Source organism: Megascapheus bottae, chromosome 14 (assembly GCF_031878675.1).
Source record: "Megascapheus bottae isolate mThoBot1 chromosome 14, mThoBot2.hap1, whole genome shotgun sequence".
NCBI classification, from domain to species: domain Eukaryota; kingdom Metazoa; phylum Chordata; class Mammalia; order Rodentia; family Geomyidae; genus Megascapheus; species Megascapheus bottae.
In genome coordinates, this window is record NC_143522.1 from 14,384,450 (window position 1) to 14,408,335 (window position 23,886).

Sequence of the window (23,886 nt, forward strand, 5' to 3'; positions counted from 1 at the left end):
GTGACTTTATCAGCTGTGCATACAAAATTAAGTTGGAGTGGCTCTGTGGGTCCTTAAGGTGGTTCACAGGCTTAGGAAACAGCTTGGTTTGTTTTAGCGTTAATGAGGATCATACTTTACAAAGCACTGGCGCTATCAGTAGAGACTTTAAAAATCTCCCCAAAATGGCCTGGTGTTTGGCCTAGTGGTAGAGTACTTGCCTCACATGCCCGAAGACCCAAGTTTGATCCTTGGTACCACATACATAGAAAAAGCCGGAAGTGGTGCTGAGGCTCAAATGGTAGAGCTCTACTAGTCTTGAGGAAGCCCAAGGACAGTGCTCAGGCCCTGAGCTCAAGCCTGGGACTGGCAAAAACAAAACAAAACAACAACAAAAACTCTCAAAAATCTATGTCATATTAACTCTCATGGTAATACTGATGGCAGATACTTCATCAGAAGGTCTGACTTTGTCCTATGCATTTTTTTTCTTTTTTTGGGGAGGGAGGTAGGGGTTGGTTGTGGGGCTTGAACTCTGGGCCTGGGCATTGTCCCTGAGCGCTTCAGCTCAAGGCTAGCGCTTTACCACCTGAGCCACAGTGCCACTTATGGTCTTCTGGTGGTTAGTTGGAGGTAAGAGTCTCACGTTCACCCGGGTTTGATTCCTCAGTACCACATACATAGAAAGACGCTGGAAGTGGTGCTGAGGCTCAAGTGGTATAGCTCTAGCTTTGAGAAAGTCCCAGGACAGTGCTCAGGCCCTGAGCTCAAGCCCAGGACTGGCCAAAAAAAAAAGAGTCTCACCTTCATACCCTGGCTGTCTTTGAACTGTGATCCTCAGATCTCCGCCTTCTGAGTAGCTAGGATTACAGGTGTGAATCACTGACTATGAGCTGGCTGACTGTATTTTTTATTGTTAATCATGGGAGGAGGGGCATTTTTACAAAATTATATGATGATAGCCTTTTCAAAGTAGTACTGATCAAAAGAGAAAAACAAGGAAATAGAAATAACAAAAAATATGTACTAGAAAGCTACATGGATTATCTTTTTCTTGCTGACAACAAAAGAATCTGTATACTGCTGACAAGAGATAGGAGATATTCCTCTTCAGCAGTAAATCTGTTCCCTGCCCAGCCTCTAGTTTGCATAGATGTCAGTGTGTCCAAATCAGATGAATAAAACTATTCTCATTGTTTCAGTTTCCTATGTTTATGTGCAGAAAGGAGGGGGAAAATCATACCCACTCAAAATCTTAGACAAAGGAAATAGCTATAGTGGAATGTCTGACTAATATCTACTTAGGAAAATAAAATCCCATCTCTCTCTCACCTTAATGCCCCCCAAATTCCTTAAACTGGAAATATGCCACAAAACTTCCAGAAGAAGGTATAACTGAATAGCCTTAGGATCGTAGAAAAAAAAAAGCCATTAAGTAAAAATATAAAAGTGTGATGCATAAGCATGTTAACTAGCCTGTAGAGTAGCCTGTAGATACAAACATAAAAAACATTACAATAATAAAAAGGACAATATGGGGCCGGGAGTTTGGCCTAGTGGTAGAATGCTTGCCTGGCATGCAGGAAGACCTGGGTTTGATTCCTCAGCACCACACACATAGAAAAAAACAAGGAAGAAGTGGTGCTGTGGCTCAAGTGGTAGAGCGCCAGCCTTGAGAAAGTCCAAGGACAGTGCTCAGGCTCGGAGTTCAAGCCCCCAAAATGGCACACACACAAAAAAGTTAACACCTAATGAAATCAACATATTACTATTTATTAGATTCAAAACACTTGAACTGGATTTATAATAGTCTACGTTGGCCAGTGAGAAAGAAATTCACCATTATGTTATTTGTACAATGCAATTTGAGAAGGATCAAAAATGTACATCTTAAGCCAGGTGCTGATAACTCACCCTTATAATCCTAGCTACTCAGGAGGGTAAGATCTGAGCATCTAAGTTCAAAGTCAGCTCAGGCAAATAAATCTGAGACTCTTATCTCCAATTAACTAATAAAAAGGTTTGAAATGGAAGTCTAGCTCAACTGGTAAGAGTGTTAGTCTTGAGAAGAAAAGGCTGAGAGAGAGAGTATGAGGCCCTAAATTCAAGCCTTGGTACTAGCATTAAAACAAACAAAAACCTACATACATTTCATCAGTCATATGACAGTGTGGAGTGTGGTACTAGTTCCAGCTCAGAAGCTCAGAAACAACCTAAGGTTCAAATTGAGGGCAAATTAGTTTATGGTATATCCAGACACTGAATGCTATATCCATTAAAGGATACAGCACAACCTAAATTCACAATAATTACTTAAAAACAATGTTTATTCATGTTTAAAAGGGACCCAGTTGAATAAAACAAAACACTATTCTATTTTTTTTTTTTTTTGGTCGGTTGTGGGGCTTTGAACTCTGGGCCTGAGCTCTTTAGCTCAAGGCTAGCACTCCACCACATTGAGCCACAATGCCACTTCTGGTTTTCTGGTGGTTAACTAGAAATAAGAGTCTCACAGACTTTAGTGCCTGGACTGGCTTTGAACTGCAATCCTCAGATCACAGCCTCCTGAGTAGCTAGGGATTACAGGTGTGAGCCACCAATAACCGGCAACACTGTTCTATCCTTACTGGAAAACACTGTAAACAAGAAAAAGAAAAGAAAACAAAGAAGAGAGAGTTTATTACCATTCATAATACTTCCTTCTAGAAGTACAGACCTATCGTTTGGTATCTATTCTTCAAGAGTGAGTCGGTGTGTGTGTGTGTGTGTTGGCAAAAAGATATTAAACAGTTTGGTTATTTCTCTATATATACATTTTAACTATGAAAAATAATTTTAATAATAAACATTTCTACATAGGGAGCAAGAATTTTGGCTTTTCTAATAGCCACTGTACATTTTTGTGTTTCATGGTGTCTGTCTGTTGTAAGTACTGGTTAATCTATAATATCTATTCACTAACCAATCAGATATCCTTAAGATTACAGATCCTGGTTTATTCATTTCAAAACTCCTAGTAAGTGTATCTGAACAGGAAAACTCAAAGTCAAATAAAAGAAGGGCATTATAATTTGCCTAACAGACTCCAATTTCCCTTTTTGAGAAAAGGTCTTGCTGTGAACCTGAGGCTAGCCTCAAACTCAAAATCTTCCTGCTTTAGCCTCCTAATACAGCTTTACTGGAATTATCTGTATGAACCAACACATCCCACTTTTTGTTTTGGTCAGTCAAGGGGATTGAACTCTGGGCCTGGGCACTGTCCCTGAGCTCTTCAGCTCAAGACTACCACCCTACCCTTGGAGCCACAGTGCCACTTCCAGTTTTCTGGTGGTTAATTGGAGATAAGAGTCTCAAGGACTTTACTGCCTGGGCTGACTTTGAACTGTGATTCTCAGATCTCAGCCTCCTGAATAGCTAGGATTACAGGCTTGAGCCACCATGCCTGGCTACACATCTTACTTTCAACCTCTGTTTTTTTTTTTTTTTTTCCAGTGAAGAAAGAGAGTAATTCCCTCACCCCCACAAAGCTTATCTGAAGAGTTTTACTTATAAAAGATTACACCAGGGGCCAGGAGTTTGGCCTAGTGGTAGAGTGCCTGCCTAGCATGCACAAACACCCAGGTTTGATTCCTCAGTACCACATACATAGAAAAAAAGCAGGAAGCCGGGAGTTTGGCCTAGTGGTTAAGGTGCTTGCCTAGCATGCATGAAGACCTGGGTTCGATTCCTAATGCATGAAGACCTGGGTTCGATTCCTCGGTTCCACATACATAGAAAAAAGCCGGAAGTGGTGCTGAGGCTCAAGTGGTAGAGCTCTAGCCTTGAGAAAGTCCAGGGACAGTGCTCAGGCCCTGAGCTCAAGCCCAGGACTGGCAAAAAAAAAAAAAAAAGAAAAAGAAAAAAAGCAGGAAGTGGTGCTGAGGCTCAAGTGGTAGAGCTCTAGCCTTGACAAAGTCCAAGGACAGTGCTCAGGCCCTGAGCTCAAGCCCAGGACTGGCAAAATAAATAAATAAAAGATTAGACCAAGCCAGGCACACCCTGAAGAGCTCAGGGACAATGCCCAGGCCCAGAGTTTAAGTCCCATGACAGACCACAAAAAAAAAAATTAGACCGAAACAATATGGTAAATATTCTAATTCAGCTTCATTTGTATTTTCCATTACTTATATAATATGAAGCAGGAAGGCCAGGGATGAATTCCTCTACAAACTTACTGTTGTGTTTGAAAATTCGAATGGTTGCTCCTGACAGTCTGGCTCCAAGAACCAGTGACGCATGGTTCAGTTCATCACTCAGAATCAGGCAACCCTGAAAAAGTCACAAACATGGGAAGGTAAAATGAAACCTAACATTTAAGAATATTCATGATAGTATTTAAGGCAAAGTTACCTTGGAAGTTGGATATGAACTCCTAGCTAATTTAATATCTTTAGGCTTACAGAATAAAATCATCATATATACAGTAACAGGTCCTTATTTATACCCCAAAGTGTAGTTTCTTTGACACGACAGAAATTCCATTTGAGTTTTAGTATGATGTACTTTTTATGTGTGGAAATTGGCAGCGTGGGAGGGCAGTGCCTATAGAAATGCTATTTTCCTCTTACTACTTACAATATTCAGAGTCCAGAGAAAATCATACTTATAAATACTTATCTCATGGTGCATAGCCCTTAAGTTTTACCCCAAAAATCTCTCAACAACCATTACCACATAAGCAGGAGTTTCTGCTAAGGAAACAAGAAAAGGCTGTCATTCTTGGTAATTTCTTCTCCTATTTTTACTCTTTCACCTCTAACAGGTTTTTCAACCTGTAAGTTAGGATGTTCACTGTTAAAAATAGGACTGGAGAGCTGGGAGTTTGGCCTAGTGCTAGAGTGTTGCCTAGCATGCACGAAGACCTAGGTTCAATTCCTCAGTACCACATACATAGAAAAAGCTGGGAGGGGTGCTATGACTCAAGTGGTAGAGATCTAGCCTTGAGAAAACCCAAGGACAGGCCCTGAGTACAAGCCTTAGAACCGGCAAAAAAAAAAAAAAAAAAGAAACAAAAAAGCAGGACTGGGGGTGTAGATGAATAGAAGAGTGCCTGCTTAGCATGAACAAAGCCCTGGATCCAACCTCCAGAACCACAATAAAATGAAACTGTTTAAGAAAAATGGCTTCAAAATACCTGACTACATTAAAAAAAAAAAAAAGATACAACATAAGAATAAAGCCCGAAGTGGTGCTGAGGCTCAAGTGGTAGAGCTCTAACCTTGAAAAAGTCCAAAGACAGTGTTCAGGCCCTGAGCTCAAGCCCAGGACTGGAGGAAAAAAAAAAAAAAGAATAAAGGAGAGAAGATATACAGGTCTATCTGTCTGTTTATCTATTTATTTATCTACGCATAGGCCTATTTATTATAAAATATTCCTACAAAGGTACTTTATGTTACAGTAGCTGTTTATCTGAAACTGTTTTTGTTTTGTTTTGCCAGTCTTGGGGCTTGATGAACTCAGGTTTGGGTAGTGTCCCTGGTTCTTTTTGCTTAAGACTGTATTCTACAACTTGAGCAACAGTGCCACTGCCCCAACCACTACCGCACAAAAGAAAAGAACAACAAAGTACTTCCTTACCATGTACAAGACCCTGGGTTCAATCTTCAGCACCACACACACACACACACACACACATACACACAGGAATACCAAATATAACTGCCACAGGTAAGAGCTACACATCATAGTGAAATGTGAATTTCAGTGAGAAAAGTTATATGCATAGTCCTAAAGTACCACTGCCACAATATGTGGTACTTACAAAAGGGAACAGTGGTTAAGTTTGTGATGGCAAATTCTGTCTGCCACCTTGGCAAAGTGATGAAGATTTACATCCCCAGTAATGCATATGGACACCGTGCATTTGGATCACTTCTGGGATGCCCTTCTTCAAAATGCATAGCCTCAAACTTGAATCCTGAAAACATGTACTGAGAAACAGTCTACAAAGTAAAGGAATAGTGGTCTTCAGAAGTGTCTAGGACATGAAAGACAAGGACAGACAGGAACTATCTCAGGCTGAAGAAGGTTGGTGAGCTGTAACAACTCAGTGCAGCGTGACACCTCAACTAGAGCTGGAAGTGGGAAAATGGATGAAAATGGGGTGAATTCTGTATGTCAGATAATGGTATTTTGTCAGTTAATTTCTTCATCTTTGAGAAATGTCCTATTGCCATGTGTTACATGAAAGGTATATAGGAACTCTGTACTCTTTTATAAATTCTGTAAACAAAATTTATTCTTTAGAGAATGTTAAAATTGGGAAAAAACACAAAAATCCTAGCAAGTTGGATTTCTCTTCTATAAATCATCAAATTCTTTACTTATCACTTGGCATTCTAGTGTACTTGTTTTTTTTAAAACAAACAAACAAACAAAAAACAGGCTGGAAGTTTGGCCTAGTGGTAGAGTACTTGCCTAACATGCACAAAAACCTGGGTTCAATTCCTTGGTACCACATACATAGAAAAAGCCAGAAATGGTGCTGTGGCTCAAGTGGTAGAGCTCTAGCCTTGAGGAAGCCCAAGGACAGCGCTCAGGACCTGAGTTCAAGCCCCAGGACTGGCAAAATAAATAAATAAATAAATACATACATACATACATACATACCACAACCAACAAGATACACATATTACTCTCTTTCCAACTACTTTTTTCTTCTGGTAATACTTGCAATATCATTATATTCTTTGTTTTTGTTTTTTTTGGATAGCCTTGCTTAATAAATGTATAAATATGGTCTTTTTCCTCCCAATATACTGTGAGGTTCTATTATATCCTTCGCTTAAAACTAAAATGAATATAAAATATCAGCATATGACAAGTATACACATAAATTTTCAGTCAGTATGTTTAAGGTATTTAAATGTATTATTACTTTTGTCAGAACAAACCTATGAATTAAGCATTATTATCATCATATATGAAATAAATATTATCATCTCCATATACTTTACATATAAACAAACTCTCACCTAAGGCCACAGGCAGGTGATAACAGAAATCTGCTTCCAGAACACATGTTCTGTCAAAGTTCTTCCTTCCCTGCCTTTAAGCTGAACCATCAACCATTAAGTACCAGCATCAAATTCAAAGAATTATTAAAGCCAGATCAGTTATCGACCTTAACAGCTTAAATGGTATTTAATAGTATTTAAACTATGTTTGATTTGAAAGATAAATCTTTAAGGCAATACCTTCCATGTCTTGTAAAAGAAAGCTAATTCTAGACAGATAAAATCTGTTAAAGCTCTTGAGCATACAGGGAGAAGCAAGACAAAGTTATCTAATCTTCAATTGTGGAAAAAAAAAAAATTCTACCTAGGTGCTGGTGGCTCACATCTTAAATCCTAGCTACTCAAGAGGCTGAGATCTCAGGATTAGGGTTCAAAAGCCAGTCTGAGGACTTGGACACGAAAGTCTGTGAGACTCTTATTTCCAATTAACCTCCAGGAAATGGGAAGTGGGGCTGTGGCTCAAGTAGTAGAGCCTTGAGCTGAAGAGCTCAGGGACAGTGAGTACCCAGGCCGAGTTCATGCCTCATGACAACACCACCCAAAAAGAAAAAAAAAATCTAAGAAATTCCAAGCAAGGTTTATACTGCCAAAATGAAGGATAGATTACAATCAACCTTAAAGAAAAAAAACACATACTTTCATCTTTCAAGGAATATGCCCATTTTGTTGAATTTATTGATGTAAAGTTGTTAATATTTCCTTTTATGCTTGGATACCTGTAGAATGTGCAGTGATGCCCCTTCTCTGCCACTGCTGCTACTGGCACAGTGTATCTTCTCTCCCATTATCCACATCAGTCTGGCCAGAGAATCATCCATGTCATTCACAGTCTCAAAGAATTGGCTTTGGAGTATGGTACTGGTGGCTCATACTTTTAATCATAACTACCTAAGGCTAAGATCTGAAGACCATTATTTGAGGTCTCACAGAAAAATCTGGGAGATTCTTATCTCCAATTAACTGGCAAAAAGCTGAAGGTGAAGTGTTGTGCAAAGGAAAGTGCTAGCTATGAGTAAAAAAAAAAAGCCAAGCCAGAGCCTGAGGTCCCAAGAATAAGCCATAGTACCAGCACACACGTAAATGCACGAGCACGCACGCACACACACACACACACACACACACACACACACACAATTGGTTTTGGTTTCTTTGATTTTCTCTATTATCTTACTGTTTTCTGCATTTACCTTTATTATATATTTCTTTTTGCCTGTTTGGGTCTGGGCTTAGTCTGTTCTTACTCTAATTTCTTAGGGTAAAGGCTTCCTTTTTTCCCCCCCTAATTGTAAGCATTTAATGCTATACAAGTCCACTTATACATAGCTTCAGCTTTATCCTACTATCTGTAATATTTTTTCATTTAGTTGAAGATGTTTCTCTTTTCCCTTCTTTTTTTCTCTTTAAAAAAATATTTTTTTGGCCAGTCCTGGGCCTTGAATTCAGGGCCTGAGCACTGTCCTTAAGCTTTCTTAAGGCTAGAGCTCTACCACTTGAGCCACAGCACCATTTCTGGCTTTTTTCTAGTATTAAGGAATTAAATCCAGGGCTTCATGCATGCTAGGCAAGTACTCTACCACTAGGACAAACTCCGGCCCTTTCTTCCTTTTTCTTTGGCCCATGTATTATTTAAAAAATGTGTGGCTTAATTTTAAAATACTCTAGATTTTCCTGAGATCTTTGTGTAACTGATTCAAAATTTAATTCTACTGTTATCAGAGAACATATTTTAAATAATTTTTATATTTTAAGTGCACTAAATCTAAAAAGTATGGTCTGTCTTGGAAAATACTCCACTGTTGGTGCATGAAGTATTTATTGAGTATCAACCTGGCTGATTCTGATTTCTAGTGTATTTTGTCCATGATTCTCCATGTAGTTCTATCAATTCAGAGAAAGGTACTGCTCTCTAATTATAGCTCCCTGTTTGTTTACTTCTCCTTAAGTATTTGCTTTATGTACTTTGAAGTTGTTAATAGGTATCTCTACATCTTGATGAGCTATCCTTTATCATTATATGACATCCTATTCCTACAGAAATACTCCTTAGTCTGAGCTTTGTGTTTGTATTAATATGGTCGCTTTAAACTTCTGTTTATTGTTTGTATATTATATCCTTCCCTTTCTTTTCTTTGTTCTTTTTTGCTGTGGTGTGATTACACATAGTTTAGGGTTGTACTTACTAGGTTTGTGCTTGCAGGTCTACCAGTCACCTGCATCCCAAGCCATTCTTTGTTTTTGTTGAAATAGGGTCTCTTTAGGGTACCAAGGTTGGTTTCAAACTTCTGGACTCAAGCTATCTTCTTGCCTCAGTCTATCAAGTACTAAGGAATACAGGTACAACAAGCCTGGCTTCATCTTTTTAACGTGTGTGTGTGTGTGTGTGTGTGTGTGTGTGTGTGTTACAGAGGTTTTGAACTCAGCCTCATACTTAGTAGGCATGCACTGTACCACTTCAGTCACACTGCCAGAACTTTTTGCTTTTAGTTGCTCTTCAGGTAAGGTCTTGCTTTTCTTGTGCAGGCTGGCCTGAACCATGATCCTCTGACACCTCCTACACAGCTAGGATGACAGATATTTATCTTTTTTTTGCTGACTTTTTACATGGACTGCATTTAACCACACCCTCCTGATCTCTGCCTTCCAAGCAGTGATTACTGGTGCAGGCTCATATTCATCCACTTACTGTTTTTATTTCTTTAATCATCAGAATCTCTTCAAAACATGAAATGAAGAAAGCAAAGAGACATCTAAGGGAACAGGTAAGAGCCACTGGTTATACCAAGAAAGCTCCAACACATAGGATGTACTCAAACTCTGTGGTAGAATTGTCTATGGAAGTCATTGTTAGTCTTAAAGTTAACAATAAAAATTTTTTTAATGTTGGCCGGGAGTTTGGCCTAGTGGTTAAAGTGCTTGCCTAGCATGCATGAAGACCCGGGTTCGATTCCTTGGTACCACATACATAGAAAAAAGCCAGAAGTGGTGCTGAGGCTCAAGTGGTAGAGCTCTAGCCTTGAGAAAGTCCAAGGACAGTGCTCAGGCCCTGAGCTTAAGCCCAGGACTGGCAATAAATAAATAAATAAATAAATAAATAAATAAATAAATAAAATATATATTTACCTTTAAAAAAAAAAGAAATCTTAAAAAAAATTTTTTTTAATGTTAAAGAAAAAGTTAGCAATATCCCTGAATGCTTCTCAGAACAAAAGAAGATGTATACAAGGGAATCTCATGACAATGTCTTACTTTGCCAACAAGAGCAGGAATGTTCATTGAATTTGTTGCAAATCCCATGCCATATGTCATAGCAGCTTCTACTCCCAAGAACGTTGCTACAAGTTTCTCTAGTTCTTCATGTTTATCCAGGTTTCCTGTATAAAGAAGTTGAGTAACAAAGTCAGTGTCACAAAATCCTGAATTTAAGAATTACTTGTCACTATAGAAAAAGAAACTGGTCTGTGTGTGGCCAACTTTTCCAACTATGTTTTATGAAAGATTCATATTATAAAGAGTGGAGGCTTATAAAAAAACACAAAGGCTGATGAGCCCAGAATCAGCATAAGTGGTGAAACAGGGCTGGCAACCATTTCATATTTGTACATCCCAGTCCCAGCTCCAGGCCTTAAGAGGCTAACAAAATTGCTTCTGTACTTCTGGGCATCTATCATGTAAAACAATGTAACTGACCTACTATAAAGAAGGATCTGTGGAAAAAGATGGGCACTGAGGATAAAAAGACTGGGAAGGAGGCAGGGAACATGGCTTAGTGGTAGCGTGCTCATCAAGCATGTAACGAAGCCCTAGGTTCGATTCCCCAGAACCACTTACACAGAAAAAGCCAGAAGTGGTGCTATGGCTAAAGTGACCGAGTGCTAGCCTTGAGCAAAAAGTGTCCAAGGACAGTGCCCAAGCCTGGAGGCCAAGCCCCAAGACTGGCAAAAAAAAAAAAAGACTGAGTGAGCTAGCTAGCTCATACCTAGCATGTCTACACCTTAGCTGAGGATCCAGATATGGAAGTGAAGCCACCGTGGATACTCTATCTTCATAATGGCCTACATGAAACCACACAGACCTGAAAATGCATCAGGTTCTCCACAAACTGCAGAATATATTTTCACTGCTTTAATCCACAAAGTTTTGGGATAGTTTGTTATGCAGGAAAAGATAACTTAAAACAAAACAAAAAAAACCAGGGCGGGGCTGGGAGTTTGGCCTAGTGGTAGAGTACTTGCTTAGCGTGCACAAATACCAGAGTTCAATTCCTCGGTATCATACATAGAAAAAGACGAAGTGGTGCTGTATCTCAAGTGGTAGAGCTCTAGCCTTGACAAAACCCAAGGACAGTGCTCAGGCCCTGAGTTTAACTTCCAGGACTGGCAATAAATAAATAAGTAAATAAATAAATAAAAATTTTAAAAAGTACTTTATTAAGAATGATAAAAACAAAAACAAAACCACAAAACTCCTTACTGGGAAGCTGAAACTGTGAAATTGTGATTTGAATCCAGTCCAGGCAGAAAAGTTTGTGATACCCTTTCTCAAATGAGAGCACATGCAGTGGCACATACCTGTTATCTTAGCTAGGATGAAGATCATATCGATTGCCAGGAATGTGCCCAGACAGGACATGAGACTGTTCCAAGAATAACCAACACAAGCTGTGCACCAGTGGCTCTGTAACCTTAGCTACTCAAGGAGGCTGAGATCTGAGTATCTAACTTCTAGCCAGCCAAGTCAGGAAAGTATGTGAGAATCTTATCTCCAATTGAGCTCCAAAAATGTTGGCAGTGGAGGTGTGGCTCAAGTGGTAGAGCATCAGATTTCAGTAGAAAAAGCTCAAGGAGAATACCCAGGTTCTGAATTCAAGCCCCAGGACCAGCAAAAAAAAAAGACAGAGATATGATGCCATAGTTACCAGTCTATCAAATATAAGGACCAAAATCTAAACCCTAATACCATTTAAAAAAAGAAAAAGAAAGGTAAAGAAAAGATACTGAGAACAAAAAGATTCATAAACTCTGATGAGTGCTAATGGGTAAGAAGTTTATTTCAGGGGAATGAAAATGTAATACAATTAGGCTATGGTAAATATATTAAAAGTGAAGCATATATTTTTAACAGACAAACTACATAGTGTATGAATATTACCTTAATAAAACTGTTAGAGAAGAAATAAAAAGTAACACACAAAAAGACATATAATTTTGCCTTCACCCCTATCCTCCTCCCTTTAATAATGAAGTTAGGCATACCAGATAGAAAAACATCTACACACAGTGCTATATTCCTAAGAAGAAGTCTCATCGGAAGAAGATATATGCTAAATTTCTCAGAACACAAAAAGATAATCAGACAGGAATTAGTCTCAATTTATCAGTATGAAAATAGATTAACCCTCATATTATGAAAGTGCTAATAAGTGGTACTTCTAACCACCATTTTGCTTTGCAAAAGCCAAGTCAACACTGAAAGAAACAGAACTTTTCTAGGGACATTATGTATGTGTAACACATGAGAAAACAACTCAAAATATTTTGCTGCAAACTTTAAAGTCATCTACCACTTCAAAAAAAAAGGCATTTCCACTTGATTTAAAGTAAATGTATGCCAACAGGTTTGGGTACTCAATACTCTAGTTCTGTGTTAGTATTAATCACTCCTGAGTTAAAACATTAGAAGTAAGGGCCGTGAATGTACCTCAGTGACGGAGCACTTGCCTAGCAAGTTCAAAACCCTTGGTTTTATCTCCAGAACCACACATGCACATGTAGCAGCTGACTAAACACTTACCAATTTCCTGCCGAGTACTACACACTCCAGCCCCATATTCCTCCAGAACTTTGGCAGCTGCTTCTTGACATGATCCACTGTTCTGTGCAAATCCAAGATAGTTGTAGGAACCCATGTTTATAACATCTTTAATTATATTCCCAGTGTACCTGTGTTTCAAGAGAAAAGCACTTAATGAAACTAACACATCTAATAATGAAGTGTGATATATACTGACAACCCAAAAAGGAAGCACCAAATATCTGAATGAAAAGAAAGTTAACTTCTCTTGATGCCAACTAGGGAAGCGAAGTAAAACGGAATAGCAAATGTCCACTTATTAGTAGTGAAGAATTTTTAAACACTGGTGATAATCAAGTGTTGATCCAGACAGTCTGCACAAACTACACAGTGTCAATCAATACAGTAAGCCCATCTTATTTAACAAAGTTTTGACAAAGAATGATAAAATAACATAAAATAAAGGAATTATAAGAACCAAATTTCAGTTTCTCCATACTCATTAATTATGCAGCTTGGCTGGAAAGAAACTCTTAGCTCTGACTTGTCAGTTGTATTTAAAGTGTGTGCAATCTGCTGAGTGTTTCATGTCTTTAATTTGTGAAAATGCCTCCCTACCCCCTCCCAATTAAAAAAAAAAAGAGAAAGAAAGATGGGGGGAGGGAAAAAAGGATGATATCAACATCCTAGCAAATTTAAAAACCAAACTGCAAAATAATTTATACAGTACAAGCTCATTTTGGTGTCACCTACTTCCACAGAAACCACCTGAAGGAATGATACAAAAAGAAAATGATACTATCTGGAGAGTGGAGGAAGATTTGTGAGATTGAAGACTCGTAAACAAGATGGTGCATATCTGTGAAAAACCTGCTAAAACTGAGGCAGAGAGCAGAGACTTGGAGGGGGCCAGCTGAGACAAAAACTTGATACCCTATACGAAAAATATACTAAAGCAAAACAAAAGGCTGGGCTTTGGCTCGAGTGATAAAGCATCTTCCCAGCAAGTATAAGACCTTGAGTTCAAACCCAAGCGTCACAAAAAGTAAAAATAACAAAAAGCCTATAATAATGAACAATATGAAACTAATCCTATTAAATTATATATTTATCTCCTATTCCTGCTTCAAGAGAACATTGATTTGCACTATCTTTGCAAATCAAGAAACTCTTTTTTGTTGTTGCCAGGAAATAATTCCCCAACTATCACTCACTTAAAGGACCAGTTGTAGTCATGAGACTGTCTCTCCATGATGTCCACCCGTGCTCCAGGAACACTACATATTGGTCGATTCCAGTTGTCTCTTATCCTCATGTAGAGGTTCCTTGTATAGAAGTTTTCAAAATCCTGATACAGTGACACAAAGTCCTGCCAACAAATGATGAAATGCTGTAAGTTTAACTGAATTACTTAAAAAAAGACGAACAAAAAAACTTTGCTTATCATACTTGCAAGAATATCTGTGAATAACAGGTCAATTAAGTTTAAATAACTGATACGTTGGGATATCCAGTTGGAAAGGCATCAGTTCTGTGTTTGATGGTTGACCTATGTTATAATGCTTCAAATAATTGATTCCATGAATGTGAAAGCAACTTAATAAAGTTGGCTTCATAAAAATAAAAATCAGCTGCACAATGCTGTCATTAAATAATCTCAAAAAGACTTCTTTTTTGATCCCTCCCATAAGGATACATGCCATAAAAACCATTTTAATTCTAGTTTCAAACAAAAAACGTTAAGATTCTACCAGGTATCTCACTTTGAAGAAATGAAGCAAAAGCAAAATGAAAAGAGGTAGGTTATCAGAAGCCATCCACCTTGGGTTTTTTCCTTTTGGATAGGAGTTAAGAAAACATAATAAAGGGTTGGGATCATAGCCTAATGGTAGAGTGCTCACCTCGCATGCACAAAGCCCTGGGTTTGATTCTTTGGCACCACATACACAGAAAAAGCTGGAAGTGGCACTGTGGCTTGAGTGGCAGAGCGCTAGCCTTGAGCAAAAAGTGTCCAAGGACAGTGCCCAGGCCCCTGAGTTCAAGCCCAACTAACAAAAAATAAATAAATAAAAGAAAGAAAAGAAAACACAGTAGAGTCTGAAAATGAATCCATATCATGGATTTAAGTTTTCCTTTCTTCCCTGATCTTAAACTAAAACTTCATCTGTTAAAAAAAAAAACACAAGACCAAAGGAACAAAAAGCTCATGGTATCCTTAATATGTGGCTATTACATCCAAATAGTACAAGAGTGAGGACTCAATATTTGCATACTCAATGCTATGGACATGGTATTGGAAATATAAACATAACTACATAGACATAAAAACCTATGACTCTATAGACATAATGTTTTATTTAATAAATTAATATGTATCTATAATATACAAACCCTTAGCCTAATTTTGATTATGTTCTAAAAACTAAGTGCCAGTGATTATATATAGAGATTCCCTTCTTGAACACTTATTTGTTAAACATGTCATTTGAAATATGATGTAAAAATTAATGTTAATAAATTCTTTAATAAAAAATAAAATAAATTAAAAAACAAAAAATCTATAATCTCTGTAGACATATATTACATAGATGGATACATATCTATGGCAAAGTCTCAGCTTCATTTTAATTATGTTCTAAAATGTAGGTGCCAGTGATTGAATACAAAGATTCCCTTCTTGAATACTTGTTTGTTAAACATGGCATTTGAAATATGATGTAAAAATCAGCATTAATAAAAATTAAAAAAAAAAAAACAGGCCAGGAGTTTGGCCTAGTGGTAGAGTGCTTGCCTAGCATGCACAAAGACCGGGGTTCGATTCCTCGGTACCACATACATTGAAAAAAGCTGGAAGTGGTGCTGAGGCTCAAGTGGTAGAGTGCTAAGCCTTGAGAAAGTCCAAGGACAGTGCTCAGGCCCTGAGCCCAAGCCCAGGACAAAAAACAAAAACAAAAACAAAAAAAAAAAAACAAGAAAGTATGGGCTGGGAGTTTGGCCTAGTGGTTAAAGTGCTTGCCTAGCATGCATGAAGACCCAGGTTCGATTCCTCGGTACCACATACATAGAAAAAAAAAGCCAGAAGTGGTGCTGAGGCTCAAGTGGTAGAGCTCTACCCTTGAGAAAGTCCAAGGACAGTGCTCAGGCCCTGAGCTCAAGCCCAGGACTGGTAAAAACAAAAACAAAACAAGAAAGTAGGCCCTCTACCATTTTAACTTACATCAAATAAAATCATACTATTGTCAGGTGCTGGTGCTCATGCCTGTAATCTTAACTACTTAGGAGGCTGAGATCTGAAGATCACAATTCAAAACCAGCTCAGGAAAAAAAGTCTGTGAGACTCTTCTCCAATTAACCACCAGAAAACCGGAAGTAGCACTGTGGCTCAAAGTGATAGAGTGCTAGCCTTGAATTGAAGAGCTCAGAGACAGTGCCCAGGCCCAGAGTTCAGGCCCCATGACTATCCCCCTGAAGAATTGAACCCAGGGCTTCATGCATCTTTGGCAAGCACTCTACTATTAGGCTATACTCCAGGCCCCAGTTTTACTCTTTTTCTAAATATTAATGTTCAAGAAAAAACTTGAATATATATATATATATGTATATATATATACACACACACACACACACATTTAAAACCCCATTGCTAACCAATTCTTTTTTTTTTTTTTTTTTTTTGCCAGTCCTGGGCTTGAGCTCGGGGCTTGTGCACTGTCCTTAGATTTTCTCAAGGCCAGAGCTCTACCACCTGACCCATAGCACCACTTCTGGCTTTTTTCTATGTATGGGGTACCAAGGAATCGAACCTGGGTCTTTATGCATGCTAGGCAAGCACTCTACTACTAGGCCAAACTCCTGGCCCTCAAATTCTTACTAGCTACAAAACAATTTTTTATTTTGTCTCTACTATATTAACATCAAGAAAAAAATCAAAGTCTGGTTAGGATTCCAAAAGATTCAGACCTTAAAACAGAAAAAAAGAACTTCACGCTAAAAGAAGGCAGAGCTTCATGACTCTGGCTTGGATGGAACTAAGACAACCAGTGACATAACTGGTTAGAAATGGAGGAGTGGTTGGGGCCAGGAGTTTAGCCTAGTGGTAGAGTGCTTGCCTAGCATGCATGAAGACCCGGGTTCGATTCCTCGGTACCACATACATAGAAAAAAGCCAGAAATGGTGGTGAGGCTCAAGTGGTAGAGCTCTAAACTTGAGAAGAAGAACCCAAAGACAGTGCTCAGGCCCTGAGTCCAAGCCTAGGACTGGGAAAGAAAGAAAGAAAGGAAGGAAGGAAGGAAGGAAGGAAGGGAATGAATGAACAAACAAACAAACAAACAAACAAATAAATAAATGGAGGAGTGGTTTCACTGTCCTAATCAGAGTTGTTACTCTTAAGGCTCAATGATCTCCGTCCATCTCCTTACCTTCAGTACACAGATAACCAAGTCCTTGGGATGGGTTAACACAAGCACAGAGTAACGGAGAGTAAGTTGTTGCAGTGAGGGACATCAGAGATAAGAGCAAATGGAAAAGAATAGTCCAAGAGTAGGATTAAGGGCAAAGCTTCAGCTCCTTTTACTCCCTAACGAACTATCAGGGTAGATGCTTCAGCTGCACTTAGGCTTAGAAGAGCGATTCAAAGGGCAGCTAACCAAATTCCCTGAAATTTAGCAATGAAGGAAAGGAACAGAAGAAAAATCACTATTGGAGACTTCCCTTTGGGCAACAAGATTGTATGCATGTGAAAACGTCATGTACACTTAAAACTATCTAGGACTACAGTCAAAATAGGAGACATTTTTTTCATTCATTCAAATAGCTTTTAGTGAATACTTGATTTATATTGAATTCTTTGTCAGACTCTCAAGCTATATTAAAGAACAAGATTATTCTCTCTGCAAATAAAACAGTGATGTCTTTATATCTAACCCTATTTTCCCCACAACTCCATAACCTTTTTCCAACTCCTAGCTGAGCTACTGTGAAGTGACCTTAGTGGGGGCTGACCTAACTAACACTCAGTCATAATGCTCAGTCACTGGACAAACATTTACAGAGCAGTTCCTTCCAGGCATGAAGCTGGAACTTGGATGCAATCCATTTAGAACAACTTCAACACTTGCGAGAATCTCTTAGTGAAGAGGCATACAGATACATGTGACATTACAGATCTTATAAAGGGATGCTGCTCAGGGACCAAGAGACTACCCAACTGGTAGTAACTGACCATGATCAGGTCAAGTTCAAGCAGTCTTAAGAATGCATTCTTGCTGGTTGCTGCTGGCTCACGCCTACAATCCTAGCTACTCAGGAAGCTAAGATCTGAGGATCACAGTTCAAAGCCAGCCCAGGCATGGAAGTCTGTGAGACTTTTATCTCCAATTAACCACCAGAAAACTGGAAATGGTGCTGTGGCTCAAAGTGGTAAGAACACTAAGCTCAAGCTGCAGAGGTCCAGTATTCAAGCCCCACGAGTGACAGGCAAAAAAAATACATTCTTCATAGACATCCTTCCTAAAGCCATTCACAAAGCATAAATATATAGAGAAAAACAATCCTTCCTTGAAATGACATCTTAGATTTCTGAGCTTGAAATAGTTATCAAATGTACAATTTCTCTACTTGAGAGAAAAATTCAAATTTGTGGGTTTATAACTAAAAATCATTGAAGATATTATTAACTGATAAATGTCCTTTATTAAACTTACTTATGGTGATCCTTCTGATTGTTTACGAACTCGGGGCTTTGGACTTGCTAGGCAGGCACTCTAACCACTTGAGTCATCCCTCAGACCCAGAAGTTGACTTTCCATCAATTGTTTGTCTGTTGAATGCAATTCTGTCATAATACAGATGCCCACATACTCTCACAGGATGATGATAAAGAGGATGAATAATCTCAATAGTAACAAGTTCCCATCTGTTATTTATGATAAAAAGGCACTTGACAAGTGGTTCATGTACAAATATAAATTTGCATTTGTGACTATTGCTGCATCTTCTTACATAAGGTATGACTGCTCCTATTTTCAGAGGCTAAATGGCTTTTCCAATTAGGGAACTAGCCAAAAACATAGTTAAGATCTGAATTAAGTCAGACTCCGCTTGTAAGCTCAATGCTACAATACCTTTTATTCTTGAGGCCATCTGGGTATGGACAGACAGACAGGAAGGTGAAAACCTGTATCTCTCAAATACCCTTGTGAGTGAGCTGTGGATATGACATAGATTCTACTCATGAGAAGGATACATATTAGAGACAGAGGCACTTGCTTTGTACGCGCACAGGAAGTATGCTCTAGTACACTTCATGCTGGCAAGTACCTGCTGAATTCCATGGTGCGGTACAAATGAATTCCATGGTCGGCCACCATGAAGGCACCACCTGAGTACCTGTGCTAAGGCAGATTCCTAACTTGAAGAGACTTAGTTGTAAGAGGGAGACTCTCACCTCACTATGGTCCTAAATTGTGTGGAGGCCTAATTTCTTGAAATGCCTGACAAAGAAACATTATACTCATAATCTGACTTGTGAAATTGTAACCCCTTTGTATAACTACTTAAAAAAATAATAGGGGCCTAGTGGTAGAGTGCTTGCCTACCATGTACCTCGGTACTACATACACAGAAAAAGCCAGAAGTGGTACTGTGGCTCAAGTGGTAGAGCTCTGGCCTTGAAAAAGCCCAAGGATAGTGCTCAGGCCCTGAGTTCAAGCAAAAAAAAAATAGTAATAATAATAAAAATAAAAATAGATAAATAAAAGTCCCAAAATGAACTGGGCACAGTGGCTCATGCCTGTAATCCTAGCTACTCAGGAGGCTGAGATCTGAGGATCAAGGTTCAAAGCTAGCCCCGGCACAAAAGGACCAGAGACTCTTATCTCCACTTAACCTCAGAAAATGGGAAGTGGGGCTTGGGTCAAGGGTAGTAGGGTGGTGGCCTTGAGCTCAGGGACAGCACCCAGGTTGAGTTCAAGCCAAAAAAAAAAAAGTCCCAACATGTTAGAAATGGAAACATTCTATGATTAAAAAGTTTATATGGTAGAAGTATCTATTTTTACAAACCAATAATTCTGTCTTTGCCTCTCCTTAATCTTTTTTTTTTTCCCTTCATGCATGATAGGTAAGCACTTTATTTCTAGGCCAAAATCCCGGCATCTCCTTAATTTTTTAAAAGTAAAATAACACTGGCAGGCACAGTGGCTCATGCCTGTAATCTTAGCTGCTCAGGAGGCTGAGATCTGAGGATCGAGGTTCAAAGCCAGTCCAGGCACTAAAGTCCGTGAGACTCTTTTCTCCAATTAACCAGTAGAAAACCAGTAGAAGTGGTACTGTGGCTCCAGGGTAGGGCAATAAGTAGCCTTGAGCTGAAGAGCTCTGGGACAGCGCCAAGGCCCAGAATCCAAGCCCCACGACCGATCAAAAAAAATAAGTAAAATAACACATTAAAGGTTACTAGACAACTGACTTTCAAATCTTTGAACCAGAGTCAAGTCTGTTTGTCACGTAAGCCATCCTATTCTTAATCGAAGTGGCAGGAAGCTGCCATGCTGTTCCCACACTGCCTATAAAGGCACAAAATGTGAATCTGAGGTTAAAGATACACGTTCAAACTGAGTCACTTGGGTATTATGTGTGGGTACAGACCCCCCCCCACACACACACAGCCTGTCCATGGAAACTTCAAGACCCCAAAGTTTTTCACTGTTACTATTTACCACCACTCACAATATCATTAGTATCTTAGATATTTATTGAATGCCTATAGTTACTGCCACCTACCTTTCAGTCACTAGGTACAGAGCAGTAAACAAAGACAATAATCCCTGCTCTCATGGAATTTTTGGTAGGAGAGATACTAAATGAAGTATAGCAAAAAAAAAACAAAAAAAAAAAACTATGTTTGACAATGAAAATTAGGAATGGAAGCTGAAGCAAGCAAAGAGAGGGATAGATGATGCTGAAACTGGGTAGAAGACAGGGCAAAAAGAAAATGGGGGGACTCTGTGGCAGAAAAGCTTCCAGCTGGGGAGACAGCAAGAACATGGCAGTGAGGCAGGAGTGTCCGAGGAGTGTCCAAGAAGTGTCCAAGAGTACCACAGAGCTCAGCAGTAGGTGAGGAAGTGGCATCTGGATGAAAATGCAAGTTGGTAAGAAGTCTCTTTATGGGAGGTGTGGGTTAGTGGCAAAGGACCAGCCTAACAAGCAAGTAGAGCAAGTGCAAGTCCCTGAGTTCAAACCCACCACTGGGGGTGAGAGGGAAAAATGGTAGACTATAGCTATTAGGGGAGGCACATAAGGAGCCTAACAGAAAGAAGAATCATGGGCAACTTCCAAGTTTTTCAGCCTAAGAAACTGGTAGAAGATAGCTGTCACTGGAGCTAGAGAAGACAGCTAGTTGGTTACTGCAATCCTCAGATCTCAGCTTCCTGAGTAGCTAGGATTATAGGCATGACCCCCCAGCGCCCATTTAGCCCCTTGTTTTGTTGGATGTTTCTAAGATAGGGTCTTGCTTCATGCCAAAGGAAGCTTGGGCTCCAATCCTCCAACTTGTGTTTCTATCACTTAGGATGATGGGCAAAAATTACTGCACCCAGTCCAGGTATTTCCCCTATAGCTGGGATAACAGGCAGGTACCACCACAGGCAGCCACTGGTTGAGATGAGAGTCTTATTCATTTTTATGCACACATGGCCTCTAACCTCAATCCTGTACCCTCTACCACCCAAGGAACTGGGATTATAGATCTGAGCCACTGTGTCTGGCTGCTTTATTTATTTTCCAGGTAGGATCATGTGGCTTTGCCCAGGGCCAGCCTTAGGTCATGATTCTCCTACTATGATCTCCTACCATAGACAGGAACCCCCACAGGGGCTTTTGGCTACCATGGAATCTTGCTAACTTTTTGCCTGAGATGGCTGGAATTCACAATCTTCTTGATTTCTGCTTCCTGAGTAGTTTGAAAAATAAACATGAGCCACCATGACAGTTTTGTCCTTGAAAAACATTTTAAAATCACAACTAAATTAACATCCCAACATCACTCAATTTTAAATTTGGAACAGAATTAACCTATAGAATTAACCTACAGAAAATAGTTAAATTTCTACATTCACAATTAATAGAAGACACAATTCCAAGTTGATATATGCAATGTATGTAAAGAAAATACAAATTAAAAGACTGAGGTTACTGAATTACAAGTTTTCAATTCAGTAACTGAGGGAGTCACAATAACCACATCATACTTTAGTCCTGAAAGCTCTGGGTATTTCTTATCAATATAGTACAATATTTTTCTTGATTTAAGCTTTTGTTATGTTTCTGGACTACTTGCTTTACTCACATAAAAAAGAATTGTTGTATCCAAGACACCACTAAGTAACAAAAGATTAAGCAGTTAAAAATTCCAAATATTTTATATGAATTATTCAAAACAGTACAAACTCATAACCATTCATCATCATTAATGTGACTAGAATTCAGTTACATTCAAACAATATTATGTATTTCCCTATAAAAAACTAAAATCAAAATGGACTCTTTTTTTAATGGAATGAGGAAGGAATCGGGAGTGAAGATGGAAACAGGTCAGTGCAATGAAGAAGTGGCCAAATTATATTTGCACTTTATGATTCTATTTATTTATGAGCCACGCAGCAGCACGCAGCTGCACTTTATGGTTCTGAAAATCACTTTCCCTTACCCTCCTCCAGTTTAACACTTAAATCTGCCTATGCCTTTTACTGCATCTCCCCAGCATGAGAAAACAAATAAGACTCACAGACTATATGATCTTTCTCTTCCTTCTAAAACCTGACTTTTTATAAGAAAATGGTAGGATATAATGTTTAAACTGCTAATGTTATCTACTGTGAAAATCCCATTGAAATGGAGCGCATCATTCAGTATAATCCTCTCAACAAACTGTAGACGTAGAATGCCCCACTCACCCCTACATATTTCATTACTTTCTCCAAGGATTATTTCTTGAACAATCCTGTGCCTTCCTGTTTTATATTTTCACAAAATGCAAGTACTATTTATTTGTATAATGGTTTGCGATGTGGATGTTTGTTTCCCAAGAAAAGACAAACAACTCAAGAATAAAATCTATGTGCTTTAACTGTCTCACATAAAATTAAGTATACATAAGTCATCCCCAATATTTACTTAACCTCTGGAATCATAAAGTTAGTTCAAAAGATAATTATTTATTCACAAATTAACTCAGATACACCTTCATCAGTTCATTCATTTATTCATTCACCCAATCATGACATTTCAGGTTCTAGTTGTGTAAGCTACAGTCAATCTCTTGCTCAAAAATTCCATAAGCCAAATGCTAGGGGTTCATGCCTCTAATCATAGCTACTTGGAGAATGAGTTCTAAGGATCTCAGTTCAAAGCCAGCCTAGGGAGAAACTCCATGAGATTCTTATCTCCAACCAGCAAAAGAGCTGGACAGAGGTATGGCTCAAGTGGTAGAGCATGAGCTGTGAGTAAAAAATGCTTAGCTAAATTTAGAGCAAGGCCCTTCTTAGTTCCAAGACCCTTTACTGCTTCACTTCCTTTGACATTTAATTCCTTTGACACAATTCCTCACATACCCACATCTCAGATCCTCCTAAACATTCCTCATGACTTCCCCTACACTATAAATCAAACATCAGCTCCCATCAGTCATAATCGCTATCAACTAAATCTAGTAAGAGTTGACATGGGCCTGTGAACAAGTTAATTAAACACCATACATGTTAAGTGCACAGAAAACTAAAACTGAAGGATGTATGAAAACTGATGTATTATGGATATAGCCAGAGACAGAGTGGTAGAAGAATCAAAGAAATTTAAGAAATTTTCAATATTAAAAATTGTTTTGCTTACTGGATACAATTCTGAATTCAGAGGTATGACTGCAATAGATACTATTTTTAAAAACATTCTGTTAGTAGAGCCCAAGGTTTCTACCGATTATTTGCAATAGAGCAAAACCTTGATACATAAGGCCATATAGTATGAAGCTAATTGAAAGGACCTCCAGGGTATTGAAACAAAAGCCATATA

General features: G+C 38.7%; 1 protein-coding gene across 1 annotated transcript in view; it reads right to left on the reverse strand.

Annotated features, from left to right (window-relative positions):
* The window catches only part of Sptlc2 (serine palmitoyltransferase long chain base subunit 2), an 87,906-nt gene that overhangs the window by 38,445 nt on the left and 25,575 nt on the right, over window positions 1-23,886 (reverse strand). Inside the window, exons 3-6 of the mRNA XM_090344608.1 lie at window positions 14,039-14,193; window positions 12,825-12,973; window positions 10,281-10,405; window positions 4,194-4,287 (exon numbers count right to left, since the gene is read on the reverse strand). Coding sequence (XP_090200734.1) covers window positions 4,194-4,287; window positions 10,281-10,405; window positions 12,825-12,973; window positions 14,039-14,193 — 523 coding nt within the window. The remainder of the gene's footprint in view (window positions 1-4,193; window positions 4,288-10,280; window positions 10,406-12,824; window positions 12,974-14,038; window positions 14,194-23,886) is intronic.